We start from the raw sequence: 15,476 nt of genomic DNA, 5'->3' as shown, positions 1-15,476 counted from the left end.
GATCAGTGTATTCACAACAAACTCATCGATGAATAATACACGACCGGCAGCGTATGGCCTAAAGAAAACAGAGATTCTGCAGTAAGCATAGCCTGTCAGCATTGAAGGTGAGTTACATGTCCAGCGAAGCCAATTTGTTACTTGAGTTTCAGTGAATTCGCTTATTGTGCATGCTCGTTGTTAGAAAAGTTCGTTAGCCGCAGAAACAAATGACGTCGCTTTTCTTTGTTTGGCGAGTTCGAAAAATTCGTTGCAGTAGTTACAACGCAGAAAGCGATTAGAATTGAGCGGTACGTAGGGTTGGGAAAAGGGATCTTGTCAGTTGGTGTAACACCTTCGTTTGATTGTGAATCGTATTGTTGCGTTTCGCGTCTCTCGTGCGAATACACCTCGATAAAACCCAATTGTAAAGCATTTATTATCGCATGGTTGGCTTTTGCGTTTTGTTCCTCATGGATCGGAAGAAATTTATCGGGACGACGGTCGAAACGAAGAGTTCGGATCGGTTGAGGCTCAACGATGCGTTGTGTTACATGAATGTAGCTGCGTTTGCGGCGGTGGTTCGTGCAACGTGTCGTTCGAAATCGAACCCCGGTTCGCGTTTGTTTGTCACTGCGAGGCTGTCTTCACATTTGGAATCAACGATGCTGCCTCCTTCAAAATTTCTTCCTGGGTATCGGTACTGTACTTGTTTATTTCGTTACGCCTCAATTTATTATTGTAGATCAAAGGTTGATGCATGGTGTTGTTGTCTCTAAAATTTAGAGCGCCTTGAACTCGGAGTGTCTTCCAAAGTTGCAACCGAAATACGTATATATACCAGTTATTTTTGCAGTAATGGCTATCCTTTTGTAAAAGGGTCTAAATTTTCAACAACGATTTAATGCGTACATCATATTTTTGAGAAATTGTCGTAAATCTTGAATGCTGCGTCTATCAATTTGGAAATCATATCGCTAACAAAATATCGTCGTATTTTATTTGATTGCAGAAATGAATTGCAACAACGTTGATACGCGTTATGGATTATCTGGATTCAAAGAGCCTGCCAATAAATTTTGAAAACATTGTGCGGTATCTGAACAGATGAATTCAATGTAGAAGAATAACAGGTATGAAACATTCGGGATCAGTTTCAAAACTTACTTCTATTGAATACTACATACATATACGATTTGTTTGCTTATTTATTAATTTACTTATTAGACATTAACGAGATATACCTATGTTCGAGGAAAAAGATATAATACTGTATATGAATTATGAAAATGAAATATCAGCAAAATGCTACTTTACACAGTAACGGAAAGAAATTACAGCAAGATCGCAAATATTTGAGTTGAGAGAACCCTTATAGCAACAAATGTCGGAAAATATAATACAAAATCAGAACGGATCACAATGTTGCGGGAGAAAAAAACTGGCACGCGTTTAATATCATTCTTGATTTTACTATGATACCGCTGTGTGACGATAGTATAATTTCAAAAGTCCCCGCGAAATTTTGCCTAGCACAGCCATCTCGACTCAGGCGTCAGGCGGGAGAAACGGCTGAGCATTTGAGAACATTCTACGGGAAGACGCCAAGCCGACCAATCTTAAATTCCCCGCAGAAATTGTATACTCATTATTAATACCAGTTTTAATTAATTTTAACACATCATTACCAGTTAGTCTCCGTAATTACAATAACGTGTGATTCAATACTAAACAATAAAACGAAGACACGAAATCGACAGAATCATCAATTTTAAAACTTTTGCATTGCTGAGTCAGCACGAAGAAAACTTTCAAAAAACCGTAGTCTTCAACTTCATCGGAAAATACTTAATACCATCTAGACGGTAACACGACGGAGCTGCGGCGAAATAATAAACAACGGCACGAGTGATTTTTAATTTATTTATGAAGTTTAAACTTTTTTGTTATCATCCCAGACAATTCTATAAACTGACGTGTGTTAATTCCGGTGTATTTTATTTTAATTTGTTTGTGAATGTTTGAATGAATGTGTAATTTCAATTATTTTGACGATGGACAGGATTTAAAGAGTTATTATATGCTATTTATATTCCCTTTACATTTTATTTATATTTTAGTTATATTTCATTTACATTTTATTTATATTTAATTTTTCCCAGTTATAGTCAATCTCATATTTATTATCGTATTCATCATTTTTTTTTCTAAGCCTGTCCATTGATTTCATCTTTTTCTTTTACATTCTACAGTAGGCTCAAATTCTTCACCGTCCCCTTATTTATGTTATTTATATTCCCGTATTTACATACGTGTTTGACTTCCCGAATTAATAAGAATAGGCAATAACAAAAATAAAAAAACGGTTATTTACATTTGGCACCCAACGTTCTGGCAAGAATTTGAGTCTTTTTAAGCCTCTAGGAATAACAACTTAGACATAGAATGACAAACATTGTTGATGGGTAAAAGTAATGCTAATATAATCGTTACTAGGTCGAGAGCAAAAACGCCAAGCCTGCACTCTACCACCACACCGTTGACTATTGATAGACGCAAGCAGACGACTCAGTCTATTCCGTTAGACAAGGTCATGGAGGAAGAACTCAAACAGTTACGATTGGAGAAGGAGAAATTGGAACAACTGAAAGATGATCTTAAAAAACAGCAGGAGGATCTCCATTCTCGTAGTGAGTTGGCAAAACAAGTCAGCTTGTTGCAAAAAGAAAAAGAAAGTCAAGCGCGAGTTTTAAATGAGCTACGCAGAGGTTCATCAAGTCAACAGGTAGATACAACAACTCAGTTGATAGGTGGATTGATAAATCATTTTCAATGTTTACAAGTTGAGATTAAAGTCCCTAAATTCAGTGACGAAGAGAATCAAAACCCTTTAGAATTTTTAGCTGATTTAGAAAATTATTTTAATGTAAGTATAACGTATCGAATTTACAGAAAGTATGGGTATTCAATAATTCGTTGATAGGTAGAGCCAAAGTATGGTTAGATTTAAATAAAGATATGTGCGACACCCATGAAAATTTAAAAAAATATTTTAAATCAGAATTCTATTCCGTGCAGTATCAAGTTAAAGCAAAAAGTAAATGGGCTGCACGTAGATATAAATCACAAGAGGGTACGTTAAAAAGTTATTTTACAAAGCAAAGTAAGGAAGCCAAATATATATTCCCTTTACATTTTATTTATATGTTATTTATATTTCATTTACATTTTCTTTATATTTAATTTTTCCCAGTTACAGTCAATCTCATATTTATTATCGTATTCATCATTTTTTTTTCTAAGCCTGTCCATTGATTTCATCTTTTTCTTTTACATTCTACAGTAGGCTCAAATTCTTCACCGTCCCCTTATTTATATTATTTATATCCCCGTATTTACATACGTTTTTGACCTCCCGAACTAATAAGAATAGGAAAAAACAAAAATAAAAAACTATTACTTACAGCTGTTATTTCCCGAAATTTACCGATTTTACAAGAATGGCCCGGTAAAATTTCACTGCTGCGTGTATTGATTTGGCGGATAAAGTACTAACAATATCTTATTGTCTCTTATCTGATTACAGAAACAGACTACATTGCAGCGCTATTGACCGCATCTAGCAATGATGGGGGTGAAATCACCAGATCAATCAATCTCTAAGAACAGAGTAGAAACCAAATCAATCACTACGCCGAGTAAAAGTGAGTGGTACGTAATCGATATGATTTTGAATTATCGGGTTACCCCTTTAATTGCGAATGATTTTAGCACTTTATTCTAACTGATATTGAATTCTGTTCACCTATTTAAAGCATTCCTTAGATACTTGGGCTTATTCGATATGCCTTTTGTTATTCAATTCTGTAATTCTTTCATCATTGCATCGAAAATCTTGTTTTGAGCCAGACTGTCTTTAGTGACATAAAATCTGATGCAAATGGTCGTGTAAGTAATATCTTGTTATATCCTCATTCCAGTGTAAAAAGTGCGTCGCTTCACCGTTCAACCTGATCGTGAGATGCTAGGAGAGCTACTACGTGGAAAGTGTGGAGCATCCCGGAGGAGGTAAGAATACTCATTTTAATATAATTTTTTGATAATCCAAGCTGGCACATTTAAAAGCGAAATTTGGTCCGCGCGTAAGATGCGGTGAATAAATACGAAGGCTGAGAAAAGTGATAATTATTTTGAGAAAGAATTATCCAGTTTGGTAAAATAACTCGAGTTTCGTTTCTTCTTTTTTTCCAGAGCTAAGCAGAGACATCCGAGTAACTTCTCCATTACTTGGCGACGCTGGTGAGTTTGCATGAGTTAGGTTACGGGTGTATTTCCCTGGGACTTCTCTGTCATGTGGCGTGGCGGTAACAATTGTTACACGAATCTTTGATTTTTTAGCTCTAGAGATAGACTCATTCGCAATCGCAACGATGCTTGACTTTCAATCGAGTCATTTTTTGCCATTAATTTTCCCATAGCTTAGATGAAGTTAGATATTTTGCACGTTGCCAAAAGTGGAATGAGGATCGCGACAGGTAACCATCGCTTACTCGGCATTCGCGAGAACGAATTGCGTTTAACTATAACTGATATAATGATCTACGTTGAGATTTATCAATGACGTCGCTTAAGGGATGGATTTACCTGAGGTTTTTTAATCATTTTCACATGATTGTTCAATAGATGAAATTTCGAAGTCTGGCAAAGCGTAACGTAATCAAACTGCATGTCACATCTTGAATCATTTCCAATTTTTCAAAGGCCAGCAAGTATCAATCAACTGCAGGTTTAGCTCGCTTAGAGAAATGCCGATTAGCGTACAGGATGTTCATAATTCATTTTACAAAAGGTTGATGTACCGGTAGTCCGCCGGCAATCGGTAAAATAATACCTACGTTAGAATACCAGGGTTTCTCCGAAGGCCGGCAGACTAAGGTACAAAAACATTTTGCTCCCCACAGGTAAACTACGCAAAAGTAAGTCAGAGTGACCACGGCGCAAATGAGGAAGAATGATGTGTGTTGGAAAGAATGGGGAATCGCTTAGATCGAATATAGGTAACCGGGTAGGTAGAGGTGGTCGTTTTGGGACTCGCCGCGGTGTTTACGCATGTGTGTGCGAGTGTCTCTCTTCGCAACATTTCCGTTGGGTGGTTTCGTTGGGATTAAGGCGAGGGTAGGAAGGTCGCGACGTATCGCGGTGTTACTAACTTTTGCAATCCACAGCGTCAAACGATCACAGTGGTTTTCCTTTCAAAACACACGAACGACTCGGTATAAGAGTTTCCGGACCATCTGTAAGCTTTCAAATTTCAACGAGGCTCAATTTCGCATGCTTTTGCCACTGAAACGATTTCTCAGTCGTTATCTAGTTCAATTATTCAGTCGTCATTCGTCATTATTTTATTCAATCGATCTCTGTGATCGTCTGAATGGGCGAAACGCATCTTTGGACCATCTTTCGCGTTCCGTGGTACGCTGGATGGGAAGAGATGCTGAGCTCGAAGACGTCGCGTCGAAGAGGACCGCCGACCGTCACGCCACGCAATAATGCATGCCTTTTTTTCACCCCAACCCCCCTCCCGGACTTGATTCGCATCTCAGAACAACAATCCGCATCGCATTGCGTCGAATTCGTAAAGACGCAGATGCGGATTGGGTTTCTCGAGAATTTATCGACAAGTCCTAGTGTTTTAAGGCCATTTTCACCAGGTTGACTGACCGTGCTTTTTGTGCGACGGTTTTGCAAATGTTGTATATTGTCAAAAGGTAAAACCTTCAGATTTTCAGTCAATTTTGTTACGAATAATGTATTTTTCAACTGTCACTGTGCCTTTTGCGCTTCGCTTAATACTTTTCGATTCTGAGAAAAAGTGCGGCATTTGCAAACAGCGCTCAACGCGTCACGTTGGGACGAAAATTGCGGAGTGTATAGTGAATGAAGAATATTTATGTAAGTATTCATAAAGTATTCACAAATTGTTGAAAAATATTTATTGTACTGATCCTATCATTTTTTCTTACAGGGTAACAGACAACAGACAGGTTTTATGCTTGAATGAAGAGTTGCCATAATGACAAAGTGCGGTGACATTTATTCTTTCTAACGTTTTTTTCGTTGTATACCTTGCATTGTTTAGCAACTAAATTTCATTGCAAGTTGCGGATGATTCGTTGAAGAGATACCCGTTAATGGTCGATTACTTTGAATTTACTTTGAATCCTGCTTCAGATCTCTGCAGATCTTTCGATTTGCAGCGATTGTGCTTCTTCTTCTAATATCTAATTGCCATTTAAAATGCTCCGCAGATATCCGAACTCACACTGCATCGAGATGGAACTCATAACTCTTCATCCTAGTTTAGGCCTTGCTGCAGCTGGTGATGGGTGGTCCACCGCTTCCAGTGTTTTGAAAACAAGCACATGTAAGATATTCTATCTCCATAAATGTAGTACTCGTGACAATTTGTTTATTTTTTTAAATGTAAGTAATTGCGATCTTGGAAATTCCATGTTCAGGTTGTGTGTATCTTTATTTGATCAATGTGAAAAGTTTGCGAATCTGTTTTTGTATACGTAGGTATATTGTGTGTATGATTACCGAAAATGATGCTACTAATAGTTGGTTTTCAACACCTGGTGCAAAAGTGTCGGGATTTACTCTAAAATGAATAATTATTTATCGGCCGAACACGTTAATTTGATTCTCACTTAAAATTTGAAAAAGCTGAGCTGATGTTTGGAAAGCGTTTCACGATCGGCTTCTTAGAAGTCTCCGTCAAAAATCTAGTTACTTCAACGAGGGGGGAAAATAAATGTACCGTATAGTCAAATCTGGAATAGATAATAATAATTGTTCGATAAGTTAGATTACCGTGTAACTCAAATTCAATATTTATTTCTTTTTGTCGGACGAATAATTATCGTCCGATCATTTCATTGCCATAACAATTTATTGAATTCGCTTTAATCGAAAGGGTGCCAATCAATAAACCCTTGTAAAGCAAACTAAAACTGATTTTCAAATATTCTACAGTGCGTATGGTAGTCGTGACGAGCTTGAATTTTTCTAGTCTAACCAGAGTGAATTCGGATTAATGCACACGTCGATGCTTCACAGTAACAAAAATGAATTTTCATTCTCATAACAATCTATCGTCTTGAGGAAAATCGAATTCACTTCTTCGTTAATTTATTCGCACGAAGAAAAACTTAAAAAAAAGGTAGTTTCCGTCGGTTAAGAAGGAGTGCAGAAATTCCATTAGTTTCATTTTCGTCGGCTAGGACGGAGTACAGGACCATCATAAGTCAATTCTGACCAAACTCTGACTCTAACCCTCGCAATTTTACCTCCGGAGTTAGCAGCTCATTCCGTTTGATTGAAAGATGGCACGGCGGGCATTGCCAGTTCGAAGTGCAGATCGGGATGTTCCCGGTGTTGCACGCTGCAAGGCTGACGAACGACTGACGTCCGATCGTTTTCCCCCACCCGAAATTCAGTCGTCACGTGTTGTAAAAATGTAAAAATCGTACGAATGGGGAATAGTTCCTCCGTTGCATTGATTTTTTCGCAAATTGCAGGCTGAGGTGTTCGTATTTATTTCAACCAAGGTGCGCGTGTAGAAATAGAGCGGGAAATTTTTGGGCGATATTATTAATATTATTTTTATACCTATTTATTAACTCGATTTCTTGTCCCTCTGTTTGGTACAAAATTTGCAATCGATTTTAAACTAACTGCCCAGCGAGCCGGGGACTTGAAACTTCAAACACAGCCCAGACCTGGATGACAATGCAATGTTATTTGTTTGAAAAATATGAGAAAAAAAATTTCGGACAATTCGGATTGGAACTCGAACTCAGATCAGGTGAAAAGAAACTGTAATATACGTGACATTAGCCACGTCTCTTCGTCATAATCTCATCAGGATATTTAAAGTCGATTGCAAAATTTCACACACTTACAGACAAAACTAAAAAGCAGAAAACAATGATCTACAACTTAAAAACTTTGAAATTCGAATCGGTTTCTATTCGTTTTTCTTCGAGCTGCGCGAAACACACACTAGTCTCTGTTGATCATTGTTGCTGGAGAGCATTTCGCTAATTGCGACTCGAGTATCCTCCGCACTGTCGTCGGTATACGTGGTCGGTGTCTGCACCCTCGACTCGCGTCTGTTCGAGCACCGCCTCGAAGTGCTGCGGGTGCTGAGAAGAGAGCTTTTTCCCCTCCCAGTAATTTAACGTCCCCTTCTTTGATCCTCCGCAACGTAACCCGTCGGGGCTACCCGAGATTTTCCTCCGCCTTTGCGAACTTTGCATTTCGGGGTAAAGAAAAACAAGGTGAAAATATGAACGTATGTACACGCTGTTGATTTTCCGTGTGCCAAATGTTTCTTCTCATTTGCCCTGCCGTTTTTTGCCTTATCTTCTTTCGCCGCACGGACGAATTTCTCGGGATATAGGAGCCTGGTGATCATTTTGTTAGAATGCAAAAGGGACACGGGTTTACGGAAAATATTGAAAATTTGTCGAGCAAATACTTACACGCACAGGTTTGTCAAAGCTTTGACGAGAATTGTATAAACGGTTATTTTATTTGAGTTTTGAGTTGTTACATTTAATCAACAGCGTATTCACGCCTTTTTCATGCTGCAACAAGGCGACGGCATATCGATGATATTCTGAAAACATCGATGGTGAAAACAAGCGCGGGAGTTTACAAAAATTACAGCAACAATCGTAGAAAGAAAAATGAGCACGAAAATTAAAAATTTTCAATCATCGTCGTTGTTATAAATATGTATGAAATGTAAGAATTCAGTATAAATTAAATTAGGCAAAATTAAATTAACTAAACATTCTAACGAGCAGCGAGTAATTTAGCTGAAAATATAGATTTACTATTGAACTCATTGTCAGTAATGCGGGTTTACTTTTTATATACCTTGATAAGTTCCCGACAGATGTTGGCACAGCAATTTAAAGTGAGCACAGCACCACACGAGCACGTTGTACGTAGTCTCACACACAGAGAGATCGCACACACTCTCGCAATTCAGCGTACATACCAGACTTGATTCGATTCAATATTTCCACCAACTCGTGCGACACTCACGCCTTACGTTTTGTCTTGTGGTGTATTTCGCCTTCTATTGTTTCTTGAATTGCCCCTTTGCGAATTGAATTTAACTCCCATCGGTTCATTATTACGTTTACGGTTGTTCGATTTTTTTTTCATCAAACCAATTAGCGATTTTCCCCATTAATTATTGCTCCCGCTTTTTATTAAAACGGTCCTCGTTACTGCCTCATTCAAATATTTCGTTTCCTCGAATATTCCTCAACGATATTTGTCCGTTTCTGCAATTTTTCCGTTCTATTCAATCTTTTTTTTTTTTATTTTTTTTTTTGTTTTTGTTTTTGTTTTTTAACAACAATTACCAGCTGCTGTGAATGAGTTGTGTTATACGCATTGCATGTTTCGGATTCCATCAATAAATACGTGCAATTGAAATGAAAATTTCAGTATCTCGATAAAGAATATGAAAACTTACTACATGGGATCAAAGCTTGTCTTTTCTGTGCGTTAGAAATAATTAATGCGCCAACCGTGATCTCAGAGAATATGCCTTAGTTAATATTACAGGACGCGTGCTCGGCATGGGCGTAATAACGCGGCATTCCTGAGCCAATTTTGAAAAGTGCTCGTTCAATTAGTAAAGTTCGCAGAATTGGGTCACTGTGCTTTGTTATACATACGTGTTTTGAATGCGCCTATGTGTGTCGTGTATATGAAGACGATTTTCCCCCAAAACCGAGCGCAGGGCGCAAAGTGGCTACATTATATCTCTGAATTAATAACGGATTAAATTGTACGCTGATCCCAGCTGCTACGAGGGCCGTGTAACGAGCAGAAAATTTGGCTGATTAGACGTTCGCATCCTTCGCTTTGCGCGTGTAATCATAGGGTAAAAAACAGTTTTTTTGCGGTACTTTTCGTCACAATGAAAAGGGAAGAGTCCGTGGGTCTTGTCGAAAAATGAAAAAATTTTGAAAGAAATATTAGAAACATTCTTGAAATAAATATATAGATTGGAGAAAACGTAATCGTTTATTTGGTAAATACGTACTTCCGGTAGAACCGGAAGTTCAAATTAAACGGGATACGGCAATTTTTCATGCCCATCATTTCGTTGCAAAGTTCTGTAAGTTTTAAATTTTTTCATCCAGCCGCTTCCGTTCTTTCGGACAGACCGATATTTTTCTAAAAATCTGTTTTCCGGATTCGAGAGGTTCGAAAACTTACGTTCGTCGATATCAGAATAATATTACTCAACCACGGTGACAGAAAGTAATAAAGGAGAATAGAAAGAATTTTGTCACGTTTGGACTGTTGTATCATCTGCTATTATAGTCGCAGGTATTTGTAAAGCTACCTAGAACAACAATGGTATTAATATTCTACAAATGAAAGAGCGTCACTTAATTATTCATAATCGATGGGATTTCCGCCTTGTTGACTCACGCGAGTCGAAATATTTGTCAACGAATCTATGCAGGAATGTCCGTATATGTAGGCATAAGCAATGAAATTACGAAACTGACGCGATCGAAAGTCGATCCACGCGAGTTTAACGATTTCACTAATTTTCAGCAATCTTGATTTCACGATACCGTAAACGCTGACAAAATTTTCACGTACGTGTCTTAGGGGCCATACGAGTATCGGCTAACGCATTTTTTGCAAATTTTGGCATCTTACGCCAAGTGACAACGATTGGTAACGTCAGATTGTTCTGCCCACTACACTGTTTTCAACGTTTTAAGGTCGCGTTTTCAACGCGTGCGTTTAAAGAATTTTATTTTATTATTCTTGGCTTTGGTCACGCACTTTGAATTTCCTGGAATGCCTGATACTACAGAGTAACGTTTGATGACATTTCTCTGAATGGCCTATATCCCTGTTTTAGGATTAGCTGATACTTGAATTTCCCCTACCGCGATATCGATTTGTGGAAAAATTTGAAGTTGCAAACGATCGTTGCGTGTTTTCCGTACAATTTACAATCAGACTACATAGGTATAACAAATATCTCTCGCAGGATCCGAGGCGCATGCTTTTTACCTGCGCTTGTCACATCGTACGTACATAATTTGTCGAAGAATTACTCAACAACGCGAAAAGCTTGTTAAAAATTATAAGGGTTCCCGCTTTGTTTGGGTTTTGGTATCGGATTGCGTCGGGTTGGCTCGAGTTTTGGCCTCGTTTCAGTTACGCCTCCCAGATTTTCGTGATAGGGGCGCCTCGACGAAACCAGCCAAGGAAAATACGCATTAACGCTCCCTTGTTATACCCTACACGGTTAAACAAACTTTTACAATGATACCTGCAGGCCTCGCTGGCTGCGCGCACGAGTTTCGTCCAACGTTGCAAATCAACCTCACTCACCGCGTCCTTTGACCCCGTTGACCACTTACCTTCAACTTTTCATACTGTAAATAATACGTCGTTCTGTAGAAAATTGTTCATTAAAATAAATCTGGACCTTATTTTATTTTGAAACACTGGTTGATTGATACACGAGGTTTCCTTTGGAATAATTTGTATACTTACAAAATTAGGTATCGTTTTCGCTGTTGAAATTTCAGACTTTCCTTATCCTATCCTACGTGTGACATCGATGTATATCATTGAAAAAAGAGAAAATTTCACTTGAAACATGTTTTTTTTTCAGTAAGCGGTGATCTTGCACGATTAATTTTTTAAATTCCAAGAATTTCAGTAGAAAATTAACGATATCTTATCGCAATTATCGTCGTTGCTATTCTACAAAATTCGTCAGTTCTTCATTGCATAATTTATTCATAATTTTGAGTATAATAATCAGCACAAAGTTAACCTTCGATGTGTTTGCAGACATTTTAGACGAATTATACTCGTCGAGAATTAAAAAAAAAGTCCGGATTCATTCACCCTTAAAATTCCTCTGACTTCGCCGTTTTCTTGAAATTGAGAATACGCGTAATTAGAAGTACTGAAAATATCAAAATCTTCGCGACACGTTTCCATACGGAAAACTTGATCGCTAAAATTTAGTCCAAATCCTTCGAGTCATTTCTCTGTAATAATTCGGATGCGTGTAATAATTGTTGAAAAATTGAAATATTCGCTATCCCGTAACCGGAAGTGGTGGAAGCTTGAAAAATTTCACGTATCATGTCTAAATACCCTACAATTTATTTGTTTTTTTTTCATGAAACATTAATCGAAATCGACGAAGCAGTTTTCCCGGAATTCACGACGAACAGGCGCAACATTTTCTGCGACAATTTCTCACCGCGCAGCTTTCTGAATTTCTCCTTAATTATACAGCCGTTCGATTTCGAAAACCGCGTCTCTCGGCGAGTCCATTTATCCCTTGACGCGTCTCGCCCTTTTTTCGCGTTTCTTGTAACTCCTCCCGGCGTGATTCTGCTTCGCTCCACCGTGCGGCTGACGCTCCTTTCCGCAATCATTTTTCGTGCAAACCCTCGTGTTGTTCTTGCACCGGCACGTGTTGCACTCCACGTGGGTGATCTCGCCCTCCTTGCAATCGTCCAGCTCGCGTCGCAGACGCGTTGCGCAAAAGGACGATTTGCACGAGGCTTTTCCACCCTCGAGGCAAACGCAGCTGACGCACTCCTCGGCCCAAGCGTCACCAACGACGCACGGCCTGTCTGCAAAAGTCGTGAAAAACACACATTGCGATCAATCCAGCGTTGCGAAAGAGAAGGAAACAAGCCGGAAATACACTTTTCTTGCCATACTTTTCATCGCCATGGAAAGGGACGAGAGACTGTTCTCCGAACTTTTGCGATGATCTCGAAAACGGCCGAGTGAAAAATCACAGCCAAATTTAACAGTTTTGAAAGCAAAATCAAATTTTTTTTTTTTTTTTTATCGATTAAATATCTGACGTCAGAAGTACTGGAATAAATATTGTCTTTCGGATCCAATGATTCCCTTTTTTTTATTTCTTGCGTGGTACGCGAGAAGGGATAGAACGAGAAGAATTAGAGAAAAGTTGCAAAATTATTTCGTCACACGTCTTTTCAATTCATTCCGCTAGAGATTTATTTTATAAAATTACATGTATAAATCTAAGGTCAAGACAAGTGTTTGTTGGGGTTGGATATAAAAAGTCGATTTATTCGCTCGGGCGGGGAAATTTATACCGCAAACGTGGGAATTTCACAACGCGCCAAAAACTGTTGGAAATAATTCAGCGATGATGTTTATTTGTAACGTGTGGCTGTGGTGCACAGGTGCGGAGAAAGGTGCGTGTCTTATGGGGTACAATATATAAACCAGTTTAAAGTCCGCGTTGTACTTTCATTTTTTTTTTGTTTTTTATTCCTTCTTTCCATGCTCCATATTTTCTTCTCACTTCTCCATCTTCATCCTTGCCTCCACGTTAAATTATGATCTAGATTAATTGTACAAAACTCTTTTCTATAATCGACGTATGATAATAGTTGTAAATAAAGAATTAAAAATCGTGACAAATTACGCAAATGACGTAAACTTCGACCGAAAGAAATAACCTGTAATTTCGAAGATAAATCATGCATAGTAGGAGGATTTGTTTCGATATTACCTTCACTTGGATGTAGAATGGCTTTTCATTAACGTTCCTTTTTTTTTTTTCTCAATGAATTTTACGAGTGACGATGGCTCATCGCCAAAAGTCAAGGATAGTTTACAAATAGTATAAACAGAGATAAAAATATTTCTTCACAATCAGCCGCGTTTCACCGTAGGCGTTAGAGAATGATCAGGTTTGACTCGTTCTCAGCTGACGAGCTTATAATGCCTTTTCAAGAGACAAAAACACAAAAAAGAAACAAATTCTTTCCGCGTATTTAATTACATAAAACTATACAAACAAGGATGTCATTGAAAAAATATTCCATATAGTACAACAATCGGTGTAAGCTGTAATTATCATTCGTCCGATCAGAACTGATGAGGTTTTATCGAACGAGAATAGAAAAAAAAAAAAATTATTATACACAGAATTTAGCCAAAAAAAAAGGGGGAATGCAATTTCTCTCACCGTGGCTGGGCTCGATGGTCAAGGCCTGAGCGAGAAACCTTTTTGGGTCTGCGGATTTGACGGATAGAAAAAAGATGAGGAAAATGAAAAACGGCGAATTTCCCCCAGCGCCGATCATGACTCGGTGGGAAATTGGAGGGATTGTTAATTTTTTTTCAATATTTCAACTCGATTGATTGACTTTGAATCCCGACGTTTTCCGGTATTCTTACGGAAAAAAGAAACGAGAAAAAAAAACAACAAAAAAATAATTAATAACCAATTCACGCACAGCTCACGACTCGCGTCCGTTCCCGATGATAGCTGCGTATCGACTGAACCAATTATAACGGTCGTCCTCGTCGCGTTGCGGTTTATTCAAATCTTCCCTCTCCCTCTGTGCGTTTTCTACGCTCTCGTATTATTATAGCTGCACGCACAAGCGCTTCGGTATTTTTACGCTCGCGTGCGCGTGTCACTAACACGCATTTAACACGCGATTACATCGGTGTGATTACAGTCTCTTGACCAGCTCGGCGGTCGCTGGATACTGTTACGCACGTGGCTTCTCTGTCTTACGTCACGCGATTCGGTTCTCAATTGACGAGCAGGGAAAAACGGCAGTGCCAATTTCTTTACCGCGGGCGAGAAGATAATATGACAGGAAAAATACGGGCCTCGACTGACTGACCCTTGGACAACCACTGAACTTTCAGGTTTCAAACTCGTTTCGAACTGAAATATTATTAAAAGTTTTACCAATCTGACTTCAGATTCGTCATCAGCGATTCAAGAAACTTTCGAGTATCAATTTTCGTCGAAATTCAAAGGGTTTTAGTTATTTTTTCAGGGTGTTGAACAAGCTATAGTTAAATTTGGCAAATCTGATTTCGACTTCGCATTCAGCGACTCGAAAACCTCATGGTTATACCAATTTTAATTCGGATCCATTATCCCATTCTCAAAATATCGTCGTTATAATTTAATCTTTTGCAATGTTATGTTTAAATAATTTAAAATTGTACTCTAGACTTCGTAACGTGGAGATGTAGTGAGAATACAGTTTTTTATATTCACGGTGATTAATAAATAACTCTTTTTTTTCTCTGAAAATAAAGAAACGGAAAGTGAAAAAATGTAAAAAATCATGCAAACGTACAGAAAAAAAAAAAATTTCTGCACATTAGTACGAAAATAATGTTATTCTTTTACGCTCATTTTTGGCTCGCTTATCAATTTCGCGGGTGTTTGTTGCGAGAGAAAAGCAGAGAGAGTCGCGGCGGCAGGAATTTGTAGCGTATCGTGCAGGCATTAGCGATACCAATTTTAATGGCATTCACGACTTGGTCGTAAAAACGTTGTAATAATTTTGCGCCCGCTATCGTGTCACCAACGAATTTTATCACCATCCTATGCAATT

The 15,476-nt window shown here is 38.3% G+C and overlaps 2 protein-coding genes and 1 long non-coding RNA gene across 3 annotated transcripts in view; 2 read left to right on the top strand and 1 right to left on the bottom strand.

Moving 5' to 3' along the window:
* Positions 1–612: 612 nt before the first annotated feature.
* On the top strand, positions 613–5,445 carry LOC124299579 (uncharacterized). Its single transcript, XR_006907031.1, has 6 exons — positions 613–679; positions 992–1,112; positions 2,476–2,764; positions 3,566–3,690; positions 3,960–4,047; positions 4,231–5,445. It is a non-coding gene; the product is annotated as an uncharacterized LOC124299579 (long non-coding RNA).
* A 28-nt stretch (positions 5,446–5,473) lies between these two features.
* LOC124299574 (metabotropic glutamate receptor 1-like) overlaps positions 5,474–15,476 on the top strand; it is a 42,069-nt gene continuing 32,066 nt past the window's right edge. The window contains exon 1 of the mRNA XM_046752839.1: positions 5,474–6,403. The gene's annotated coding sequence lies outside the window, so the exon portion shown is untranslated. The remainder of the gene's footprint in view (positions 6,404–15,476) is intronic.
* On the bottom strand, positions 11,825–14,397 carry LOC124299578 (uncharacterized). Its single transcript, XM_046752847.1, has 2 exons — positions 14,078–14,397; positions 11,825–12,698 (listed from the first exon to the last, which is right to left on the bottom strand). The coding sequence occupies exons 1-2, from the start codon at positions 14,193–14,195 to the stop codon at positions 12,394–12,396; spliced, it is 423 nt and encodes a 140-aa protein (XP_046608803.1). The 5' UTR covers positions 14,196–14,397; the 3' UTR covers positions 11,825–12,393.

Source organism: Neodiprion virginianus, chromosome 3 (genome assembly GCF_021901495.1).
Source record: "Neodiprion virginianus isolate iyNeoVirg1 chromosome 3, iyNeoVirg1.1, whole genome shotgun sequence".
Lineage (NCBI taxonomy): Eukaryota > Metazoa > Arthropoda > Insecta > Hymenoptera > Diprionidae > Neodiprion > Neodiprion virginianus.
Note: the sequence above shows the minus strand (reverse complement) of the source record. Positions and strands in the feature narration are given on the sequence as shown.

Coding starts and splice junctions, on each gene's coding strand:
- LOC124299578 (XM_046752847.1), bottom strand. CDS start 14,195: ATGATCGGCGCTGGGGGAAATTCGCCGTTTTTCATTTTCCTCATCTTT. Junction 12,699..14,077: donor GACCATCGAGCCCAGCCACG/GTGAGAGAAATT, acceptor CGACTTTTGCAG/ACAGGCCGTGCGTCGTTGGT.